The sequence below is a fragment of the Bubalus kerabau genome, chromosome 2 (assembly GCF_029407905.1).
Source record: "Bubalus kerabau isolate K-KA32 ecotype Philippines breed swamp buffalo chromosome 2, PCC_UOA_SB_1v2, whole genome shotgun sequence".
Classification (NCBI taxonomy): domain Eukaryota; kingdom Metazoa; phylum Chordata; class Mammalia; order Artiodactyla; family Bovidae; genus Bubalus; species Bubalus kerabau.
The window spans coordinates 68,888,090-68,900,299 of NC_073625.1; the positions used below are offsets into that span (position 1 = coordinate 68,888,090).

The window sequence follows — 12,210 nt, forward strand, 5'->3', positions numbered from 1 at the left end:
AATACATAAAATGTATAAGATTACAAAACAAATAGCTAACCTTCATAAAATGCCATTGTCCCGGTGTCCCTTTCTTAGTTCAAAACCCTCAAATTCTCCTAATTTTTAAGCTGAGGCTACACATGGCTAGCTTTACAAATAAAATTACGTTAAGAAAAAGTTTGTTTAGGTCAGACAACATTTTCAAAATCAGGAAATTTCACCTTAAAATTCATATGTTTATACTTTCTTGAAAAACATGAGGGACAAATTGTCAATCCTGGGTCCAACATCTGAAGTGATTTCCGTTGAGAGAGCTGAGAACAATGGCTGCCCGTTAGCAATGGTGGACCTTCACCTCACCAAAGATCTCCGCATGTCTCCTTGTCAAAATTCACTTCATTTAGTTAAATTACTTATTTGCCTTCTGTAGGTATTTATATCTGCAACATTGGTCTAGGGGGTTATGTCCACATTTCTCTGCCTAGCACGCAAGGCCCATTACCATTTGGCCTTCCTCACCCAGCCTCACCTCCTCCTGTACAGTATCCATAATTGCCTTCCGACGTGACCTATCTCAGTTTCTACTTTTAATTAAGCCTGTTGCTCTTATTCCACACTGTAGGTTAGTGTTGACAGCATTGCTGATGTGTCTGTAACTTGTATTTTTCTTCTGTGTTTCCAGACTAGCTCCATTCTTCAAGCCCACTGCGACCCTGCCTCTTCCATGAGTTCAGTGGGGCTTAGTGTTCTCTCCCCACAGTAGTGTCTGACTCACTCATTTACTGCCTCACACTGTATATAAGGGAGGTAAATCCAGTGTGCACATTTCTCACTCACACACTTCCAGATTCAAGAGTACAGGAATCCACCTTACTTTCTTTTCCTGCACTCAGAATAAGAATTATAGAGGGAGCTCTCCAAAATTCAGGTTAAAGGGATCTGAAAAAGAAAAGCAATGAAAAGAAATAAAGGAAGAGAGGAAAGAACATTTTTTTTCCAACTACAGAAACTTACAAGGCTGTAAAAACTCTGCTTCTACCTTCCTGACTCTGTGATGGAAGATCTTGCTTTGAAGAGCCAGATCACAAAAACAGCTCATTTTAAAATTTCAGTGTTTTCTGGAACCCTGTGGTGTGGTAACTTGGATGTAAAATATTAACTTATTGGTGTAAATAACTCTGAGACTGAGCTGTGAATTTACCTTAGCTTGTAACCATAGCTATAATGGGGATTTGGGGAAAAATTTGCTCCTATTTTCTGCATAGAGGATAGGCCTTGCCTGTCCCTTCCTCCCCTGAAGAATGTAAGAATGAAAAACAGTAGAAAATTGAAGTAGTGACTGGAAGTAAAACAGAGTAAAAGTGATAAAAGAAGTCACTGGACTGATTGCCAGGTGACTTCTGTGGGTCTCAGTATCCCCATCTGTAAACGAGCAGGTTTGGATTAAGTGATCCATGAAGTCCTGTCTTCTTTTAGCACACGGTGTATTTCAAATTTAAATAAATGGATCCCTTGTACAGGGCCTGAAAGGGAATGCTAGTCTTTTGAAAAGGTTTCATTTAGCTGCAAGCGAATGGATGACACATTCCAAAGCTTTTACCAAAGCAGGCAGAGAACAATTTCAGCATAAATAATTCATGTTGAGAAGACATAAGCTAATGAAGCTCAAAATGCCAGGGATGGAAAGCTGAGTTTAACAGAAACAAGTGAGGTGATAGTTTCATGAAATCATAGCATTTTGGAGTCAGAAGTGGTTTCGTAGCTTGGATGCTACTGTTTTATAAAATAGGATGGGGGGAAACTGAGTTCCAGAAAAATTTCATGACTTGCTCAAGGACACAACTGATCAGAGACATTCTTCATTTATATTTTGTTTAATTTCTATTTAAGTTTGACTTGTTTCTTATAAGAGCACCATATCTTTAGGAAAGTAAATATTTATGATCTAGTCAATATAATGCCTTAATAGACTAAAGAAAAATATAAGTATTCAATTGCACTTAAACTTCTTAAATTGTGTAATTTCTGGTAATCTCCATATAACACCTCTTTTCATAGATCTAAATGAAGATGATTTTCTTTCGAGTCATAATGCACATACTCGTCAAGGAAAAAAACTACAACGAATTTCTTATCAGGTAATGTAAATAATCAACATTTATATAGCATTTTGTGAAAATCATCTTGTTATTGATGTGTACATCGTCTACAATACTTAGTCTTGTAGCTATTTGTATTTAGTTACTGCAGGATGTTTTGTAACTGATATGACTATGTCTCTGTGAATTGGACTACAAATGAAAAAAGTAAATGATGATGAGTTAATAAGCCACTTTGATTATGCAAAACACTATGCTCCACAGCCTTTTGATAAGTAACTCTGAACTTGGTAAATTAATATACTGGGATTTTCTCTGACAAGACCTGTGCTAAGTGCTTAGAACTATCTGGCAACCTTCAGTGAGGGGCATGTCCCTCATGTTCTGTGTTTGATATAAAAACATATTCTGTGATTTTTGACATATCCCTTTAAAGCTTGCACTAATTAGCCCCAGGAGTTCAAGCAATTAAGAATGTCTGAACCTTGGACCTTCCTAATAACAATAATATAACATTAATTACCAGTCAAATAATTATTATTCACCCTGTAAAAAAAAATCATGTATGAGTCAATAGGGCCAACTCAGGCATCATGCTGATTTTTGATATTTTCCTGATAGCCACAGAGCTCTCTTTAACCATTCTGATAGTTTTATTAGAAAATTTAGAACTGACCTTCCTCAGTGCACTGGATTAATCAATAGGCAGAGGATATGTAGCATATGAATTAGGAAGGGTTGATTTGGTGAGGAAAGAGAACTCGAATTTCTAAAGCCCAGCCTGATTTCTGAGGCTGTCAGAAGCCCCTAGACAGTGGATCATAACTTTTGATCAAGTACAGTTTCTGCTGTTTGCTCTGATGCTGCCTGAGTCATGGAACTGTGCTCCCAAGAAGGCGGCTCTACCCAATTACACTTTACTGCAAAGTCCATCTACCAATGGGTTCTCCTGCCATGTGTGGCTGAGAGCTCCAAAAACAGAGCTCTGCTTGAATCTTAATTTGCCCTAGTAGGTACATGGTGGCCCTAGTGGTAAACAATCTGCCTGCCAATGCAGGAGATATAAAAGATGTGTGTTTGATCCCTGGGTCAGAAAGATCCCTTGGAGGAGAGAATGGCAATCCACTCCAGTGTTCTTGCCTGGAGAGTCCCATGGACAGAGGAGCCTGCTGGGCTATAGTCCATGGAATCGCAGAGTCGGACACAACTGAAGTACAGTAGCAGCAGTAGCTACATGACCTTGGCAATTCACTTAATCTCTCTCTGCCTCAGTTTTCATCATCTGTAAAGTCAGTCTATAAAGCACCTGTATTTCCTGGCTGTCATGAGGATTACATGAGCTATTTCATTAAACCGCTTAGCTTCATGACTGGCATTTGGGAGATGTTTTTAAAAATTCAGTAGTTACCATAGACCTTCCTCTCTTCTTTTATTTTTTTCCTTCCTCCTCCTCTTGCTTTTTGCAGGAACTTAATGACACTGTCACAAGCACAGCTGGCAGATCATTTCTGAAACATGCAGTCTCATCCTCCCAAATTTAGATAAGACCTCAGATATAGTATCTTAGTGAAACATTATCTGATAGCCAGGAAAAAATAACTGGTTTACAGTAAGAGCTCCCCTGACATGCTTTATGCCCAGAGAAATTCTTCTTTAGGATTGTAGTAAAAAACAAAAAAAACCCATCTCTTAAAAATAAGAAAATGATGTAGAATGTCCTTAGAAGAAAGGGTTAAAGATAAATCCTTGCTCTGTAACACCAAACTTCTTGTACATTTTAATTGGCCTTCTAGAATGGTAACTATTCAAATGTACCATGTAGTTTATCACTAAAGATTAGTTGAGGGAATTCATACCCAGTGACAGACAGGCAGGAACTAGCTAATCTAGAAACCTTCATTTGAGAGTTGGGGAGTGGTCTTATCTATCTTTAATATCCCCCTTCTTATTCATAACAGGCATTCAGTGGAGCTTAGTTAATTAAGAAACACATTTTCTGTATGATGGCATACTTCAGTATAATAGAGTATTATTAAATATTAAGCAGTACTATGCAAATTATTAATCTATTAACTCCTTGAGACTGAGGAAAAGTAGAATCAGTTTACTCTTTGAGAGATGAAGGAGAGAGGCAAACATTCTCTGGTGTGAAGGGAAAACTGACCTGTAGGTGGAATGGACTTTGCAGGCTGTGACTTCTCATCATGTGAGCACATGACTTATGAGAGCAATGTTTCTCCAGGTGTGGCCTGGGGACCATCTGTATCAGACTCATTTAGGATATTTGTTAAAAATGCAGATTTCTAAGCCACATCCCATTCCAAGTGAATTATCATGTCCAGGGTCCAGGAATCAGTATTTTTATGTGAATTTTCAGAGGAGGCTCAGGACATGAACCATGAGACTCTGGGAATCAGATGACTGATGAGCACTTGCCTGTAGACTTGATGTCTCACCCATTTTTACTTTTTAAGCCCAAATTTGGCTCAGGTCGGGCCTGGGAAGACAAGACCCTTTGGAAAACCAAAGTCGATATTTGTTCCATATTATAGGAATGATATGCATTTATTACAGAGCTTTTTAGAACTATATAAGAGTAGAAAAGATTAAAATACTGAATACTATCTTAAAAAGGTAAATATTTTCATACCACTGGCCATTTTACTGAGTATCATTAACATGGGATAAAGTTCATAAGATGTAAAACATATTATAGTTATCATTACTGTACTTCATGCTTACAAAATATATTTTGTACAATAAAAAACATTCAGAATAAAAGACTTAAACATTAACTGAATTTCCAGTCAGAAAACACTCAACCAGACATGCTCCCTTCATGTTCTCAAAATGAGAAGATCTCAGACGTATTAAAAAGAAAGTACAAGGAACCAAGGGGCAGGAGTAGGGGGAAGATGTTTATGGAATGCTTTCCCCAATACTGACTTTGCTTCGTGAAGCTTTTTGTTTACTTGTCCTGGGATTAATTCTTTGGAGAACCAGGCTTGCAGAAGAAGTGCTAATGGGGAGAGTTTGAAGCAAAACCTACTGCCTGGTCCTTTGATCATGATAATGACCATAAAGAACATCTCCGGGTAACTTGACTCCCAGCATTTATTTTTGTATCCTTGTTCTTGTTTGTTCTTTTCTGGCAGCATTCAGTTGATGGCTCAAACCTTTTGTAGCATATTGAAAAGGGTATAAAATATGCAGTAATACAGACTTTGGGCTAATATATTTTCAAAAATGTTTCATGCCTCATTTCTCACATAAATTCTTTGGTTGCATTCAGCCTTCAGAGCATTATTCATATTCATGATAGAAAAGAAGGATAACATTTATTACTTTCGGTGCTAGTGATATTCAGTGCTGTCAAGCACCCCCCACAAAGGAATGCACCAGAACATTTTCTCCCTGAGCAACTTCAGGGAGAAATATTAAATTTTAAATTAATATTAAAATTAATATACTTTATATAAAATGCAGAAATAGATTTATTTGTGTTATATAGACTTATAATAAATATACATTTATATTTTCATCAAAATATATGTATTTTCCTTGAAACCCTAGGTTCCCTTCTGTGGCAGTTATTAAAGTACTAAAGGTTAACTCATTCCACATCCTTTCAGTTTCTTTCTTGATGTTCTCTTCTATGCAGACTGTAAAGATAAGTATTTGAATTGTCAGCCTTCTCTGTAGTTAGGGGTGGTCATGAAACGCAATTCTGGCCAATGAGATGTAGTCAGAAATGCCTAGGGAGGGCTTTCTTTCTTTTTAAATTTTTAAATGTACTTTTTTATTGAGATAAAAGTCACATAATATAAAACAACTATTTTAACCATATTTAACTGTACAATTCGGTGATACTAAGCACATTCACTTTGTTATGCAACTCTCACAATCATTCATCTCCTGAATTTTCTCATTCCTAAGCTGAAACTGTCCCCATTAAACACTAAGTCCCCATTCCCCCTCCTCACCCTCCCACCCTCTACCCCCACCTCTGGCATCTACCATTGTATTTCCTGACTCTATGAATTTGACTGTTCGAAGGACCTTGTATATGTGGAATCAAATAGTATTTATCTTCACTTACTGACTTTCTCTGGTAGCTCAGCTGGTAAAGTGTCTCCCTACAATGCGGGAGACCGGGTTCAATACCTGGAAGGTCTCCTGGAGAAGGAAATAGCAACCTGCTCCAGTACTCTTGCCTGGAAAATCCCATGGACTGAGGAGCCTGGTAGGCTACAGTCCATGGGGTCGCAAAGAGGTGGACATGACTGAGCAACTTCACTTTCACTTTTCACTGTATATTGGAAAGTATTTTTAAGGTTAACTTAATATATGTCCTACAAACAGATCTAACTTTCTCCCCCCACCCCGTGCAATACAGTAGGTTCTCATCAGTTATCTACTTTATACATATCAGTATATATATGTCAATCCCAACCTCCATTTATCCCTTCCCCATCCTCCCTTGGTATTCCTACATTTGTTTTCTGTATCTTTTTTGAAAAATATAAAAGCAAATCTTCATGATGAGACAGCTTTGTCCTTTGCCCTTCTTCCTCCCTGGAGCTGGGACTTGATTTCTGGTGAGCTAGCAACTGTCTTGCAACCATAAGGGCAAAGGCATGTGTTAAGGATGATGAAGCAGGCTAATACATGGACTTTATTCATCAATGACATTCCTGAGTAACAGCATCAACACTGGGCCACCTATATCTGGACTTCTTATTGTGTAGAAATGTAAGTCCCATACTTGTTTAAGCCACTATTCTTGTGTTTTCTAGTCCTCAAAGCTGAGTATATTCCTAACTGATAGACTTTGTTTTTAAAACTGTTACTTCTGTTAATGCTGAATCCTAATTGACTTAAGATATTAGACCAAACTGTGCTCATAGAGTTGGATGACGTCTAGACTCAGCTTTGATTGTACAATTAGATTAGCCTCCTTTTAATTCTCAAGCAGTGTAAGCAACACCTAGAGTTGAGTTAGTCATTTAGTCTGTAAAATGAAAATGAGATTAATAACAAAAAAATCAATTGACTGCATACAGTTCGTTGGCTACATATATAATTAACACTGCATCCAATACAGCCACCATTGCTGGGAAAACTATATAGATTAGATCAAGGTAAAATGGCTTTTTGGTGAGTTTTACTGAGGTCATGGCGCCAGGTGAGTAGAGAAAAACTTTAAGGTTATGCTATGATCTCGTTAACAAGCAGCAGAGGCAGGTCTCTTATTAGGTTTCATCAGACAAATTTTTTGTGGTTCTAAGCAAAATCCTGAGCAAATCATAAGGCAGGGGCGGGGGGTGGTGGAAAGAGGCCCAAATGACAGACTGTTTAAATAGTACCTGCACGTGTCAGTTAAAAAATAGTCTTTATGTATGATGTGATCATTTAAAGATAATCTACTAATGCTGTGTATTGCTCTTATTTTTAAGTACTTTCTTCTCTATACCATTAGCTACTGTATTAGTTATCTGTAGTCGCTCAGTTATGTTTGACTCTTTGGGACCCTATGGACTATAGCCTGCCAGGCTCCTCTGTCCATGGGATTCTCCAAGCAAGAATACTTTCCATTTCCTTCTTCAGGGGATCTTATCAAACCAGGAATTTAAATTTGTAGGTCCTCCGTCTCCTGCACTGCAGGCGGATTTTTTACCCACTGAGCCAGAAAAGGCCAGTTATCTGTTGCTACATAACAAACTACCCCTAAATCAGGGTCTTAAAACAACAAACTTTTATTATATCACAGTTTCTGTGAGTTAGGCGTTTGGGAGTGCTCGCGACCGAGCCGACTTCACTTTCACTTTTCACTTTCACGCAATGGAGAAAGAAATGGCAACCCACTCCAGTATTCTTGCCTGGAGAATCCCAGGAACGGCAGAGCCTGGTGGGCTGCTGTCTATGGGGTCGCACAGAGTCGGACACGACTGAAGCGACTTAGCAGCAGCAGCGGCAGCAAGCTGGGTGAGTCTATCTCAGGGTCTCTCCTGAAGTTGCAATTAAAATGAAATCTGCCTATCGCTGAACAAACTGCTTCCAAACTCCCTCTCATGGCTGCAGTCAGGGGCCTCAGCTCCTTGCGGGGGCGGGGGGCAGGGGTGGTTGGAGCAATCAGTCTCTCATCAGGTTAGCCTTTGGGGCTGCTTGAGTGTCTGCAGCATGGAATTTGGCTTCCCCCAGAGTGTTATCCAAGAAACAGAGTAAGAAGGAAACCGAAGTGCCTTCTAAGATCGATTCTCAGAAGTCATGCACCATCATGTCCACCTTATTTTATTTGTTGAGAGCAAATTATTAAATCCAACTCAAACTAAAGGGAGGAACATTGTGACCCATCTCTTGAAGAGAGCAGTAAAAACAATTTGTGGGCATATTTTAAAAGCACCAGAGCTACCCTAATAATATTTTGAAGCTGTAAGTGGACAGGTGAAAGAGGATTTCTGTATCCCATGAGTGAGATTACAACTCATTTAGCAAATAGTGTATAGAACTCTATTTTGAAGTGAGAATAGAATATAACTTCTTTTTTAAAAATGTAAGACTTTAAAGAGTGACTTTAATTGGTATTCAAAGAACATGGAATGTTATGAAATACACATCTTTGTCACTGGTAAATTAAAATCAGACTAGATATTGTATCAGTATCCAGTTATACTTTACCTGTCTCTAGATCTATCTATCTATTGTCCCTTTTAAAGCAAGGAAAAGAGCTTAAGTGACTCTCATTTTAACTTTAGTTTATTCACAGAAAAGGAAATAACTAGTAGTAACAAATGGGAGAGGGAGAGGGTGGGATGATTTGGGAGAGTGGCATTGAAACATGTATAATATCATATATGGAACGAGTCGCCAGTCCAGGTTTGATGCACGATATGGATGCTTGGGGCTGGTGCACTGGGACAACCCAGAGGGATGGTATGGGGAGGGAGGAGGGTTCAGGATGGGGAACACGTGTATACCTGTGGCAGATTCATATTGATATATGGCAAAACCAATACAATATTGTAAAGTTAAGAAAAAAATATGAACAAGCTATCTTATCTAGCCAAGTTCTAATTCTAAATACCTGAGGGCGTTTTCACTTCTTGATCATTTCAAAAGGTTGATAGGAATTATTTGGGTATTTCTCAGTATTATTTCAATGTTTAAAAGAATTGTATAATTTTAAAAATGGGTAGTAAACACATCCTGGTAATTTAAACTGTGCCAAGCTAGTTGATGTCTTTAAAATGAAACACAAAGCTGAAAACGTGGGCCTAATTCTTTAAAACTCTGTGGGATCCCCAGGAGGCACTGTAAAGAACCCCCCTGCTAATGAAGGAGACACAAGAAACTCTGGTTTGGTCCCTGGCTTGGGAAGAGCCCTTGAAGAAGGGCATGGCAACCCACTACAGTATTCTCGCCTGGAGAATTCCATGAACAGAGGAGACTGGTGGACTACAGTCCATGGGGTTATAAAGAGTTGGGTATGACTGAAATGACCTAGCACGCACACACTCTGCACTCAGTGGCAGAATAAAATCCAGTCACTCAGCACTGGTTTCAGTCACTTCAGCTACACTGTCGGTTTCCACTTTTTGCCTTTTGGTCCTAGAGTAGACCTTGTGGGACTTCTGCCTAGCTTTGAACTGTGTAGTAACCAAACTTGCTTTGCTGTTACTTGAGTCATAGCTCTTGACTTTGGACTTGTTTAAACTCTCTATGCTTCAGTTCCCTTATGTGTAAAATGATGAAAGAAAAACTTCTTATGATTGTTAAAGATATTAAATAGCGCAGTATATGTATACTACCCCTAAAAATGTTCAATGAACATTTATGTCCTCTCCCTAAACTCCTCTTAATCTGACAGAAAGACTGAAATTCATGTCTATTTTCTGTTATAAACTCGATCCACTGCCTTTTGCTGCAGTCTTGTGGCGTCCCAGACAAAAATTGTTTTTAATACCAGGGACCAAACCTGTGTTTGGTTGGGTGGTGCTAGTGGTAAAGAACCTGCCAGTGTAGGAGACACAGAGACGCAGGTTCCATCCCTGGGTTGGGAAGATCCCCTGGAGGAGGGCATGGCGACCCACTCCATTTTTCACTGGAGACTCCCATGGACTGGAGCCCACCTGGCTCCTCTGTCCATTTGATTGCAAAGAGTCAGACATGACTGAAGCATGCATGAACATACATATTCATCTTTGTACACATGTATGTGGAGATGAAATTATGGTGAAACATAAATTAGTGTACTTTGATAATATGATAATCATGGTCGAGAAAATGAATCCTTTCCCAATTATGCTGATACCTTTGTACAGTGTTTTTTTTTTTAAAGAATGTCCATCACCAGCTCCTGGAGTTCACTCAGACTCACTTCCATTGAGTCAGTGATGCCATAGGACCCAGCAATCCCACTCCTAGGCATATACCCTGAAGAAACCAAAATTGAAAGAGACACATGTATCCCATTGTTCATTGCAGCACTGTTTACAATAACTAGAACATGGAACCAACCTAGATGTCCATTGAAAAATGAATGGATAAAGAAGTTGTGGTATATATACACAATGGAATATTAGCCATAAAAAGGAACACATTTGAGTCAGTTCCAATGAGGTGTATGAACCTAGAATCTATTATAGAGTGAAGTGAGTCAGAAAGAGAAAGATACAGTAGATACAGTATTCTAACACATATATATGGAATCTAGAAAAATGGTACTGAATAATTTATTTACAGGATAGCAATGGAGAAACAGACATAGAGAATAAGCTTATGGACATGAGGAGAGGGGAGGAGAGGGTGAGATGTATAGAAAAAGTAACATGGAAACTTACATAACCGTATGTAAAATAGATAGCCAATGGGAATTTGCTGTATGGCTCAAGAAACTCATACAGGGGCTCTGTACCAACCTAGAGGGGTGAAATGGGGAGGGAGATTTGAGGGAGGATCAAAAGGGAGGGGATGTATGTATACCTATGGCTGATTCATGTTGAGGTTTGACAGAAAACAGCAAAATTCTATAAAGTAATTATCCTTCAATAAAAAATAATTTTTAAAAAATCAAAAAAAAAAAAAAGAATGTCAACATCAACCTTTTTTTTAACATTAAAGAGGGTGACCTTTGAACACTGAAGTCCATCTCTCTGTCAAAGACACATTAGGCCTAGTGTGTTCTATTTAAGTGGTTTTTCTATCTCTTTTCCCAAAATGTTAATGCCACAAGCACTGTGTTCTATAGTTCTTTGTTACATTGGTTTTCAGCTGCCACATGGAAATGTTTTTAGAGAACATAAAATGACTTGTCCTTATTGAGAAATTTCCTGACCCAAGAGAAACATAAAGCATTTCCTTCAAAGAAGGATGAGTTTTTCATATAAAAAAAGTCCTTAAAATTTAGCAATTTCTCCTAGGGCATGGAAAATATTTTAGTGTTATAAAGTATAACTGGCATCCTTTGTATGCCGGTTCTCTCTTATGACACTGAAATCTTCAGATCACATGAACCACCTTCCTTTCCTGGTTGAGCTATTGCTAAACAAAGGTTCAGGGAAAGAAAATGTTTTATAGCAGGTGTGGAAAATCTCCAGGACACTCATGTACAGCAGCAAGTCTTGAAGTATTACAGGCTTGAGTAGACTGTAAGTCCTTTTTGAAGTTCTTTTTCTAGATTGGGAAGGCTGTAAGATAAATTATACAACTTTATTTAATCATTATTTCTCAGAATGCAATATAAGCTTTCAGATTCTATGGAATGTAACCATCTACAAAAAAATCATGTTTCTTTATATAGGTACAATACAGTGAAAGCGAAAGTTTCTCAGTCATGTCTGACTCTTTGCCAATGACTATATAGTCCATGGAATTCTCTGGGCCAGAATATTAGAGTATTTTCCAGCATTTTCTTTTTTTTTTTGCCTTTCCTTTCTCTAGGGTATCTTCCCCATCCAGGGATTGAACCAGGGTCTCCTGCATTGCAGGAGGATTCTTTACCAACTGAGCTATGAGAGAAGCCCAGTTTCAAGATATCTCCATTCATGGCCCTCTCTTCCCAAAGATAATTAACATATTAACATTGAAGTTTCAATAATAATCTTCTTAATAGAGATTCTTGCTTAAGGAA

At 38.3% G+C, this 12,210-nt stretch overlaps 1 protein-coding gene across 5 annotated transcripts in view; it reads left to right on the top strand.

The window, feature by feature from the left end:
• SAMSN1 (SAM domain, SH3 domain and nuclear localization signals 1) overlaps positions 1 to 12,210 on the top strand; it is a 174,764-nt gene that overhangs the window by 54,782 nt on the left and 107,772 nt on the right. For 4 of the 5 annotated variants that reach the window (XM_055567801.1, XM_055567800.1, XM_055567802.1 and 1 more), the window contains one exon: positions 2,041 to 2,120. In XM_055567801.1, coding sequence (XP_055423776.1) covers positions 2,041 to 2,120 — 80 coding nt within the window. Of the gene's footprint in view, positions 1 to 2,040; positions 2,121 to 6,714; positions 6,834 to 12,210 lie in introns of those variants that run through there. The other variant, XM_055567804.1, reaches the window with a different exon arrangement.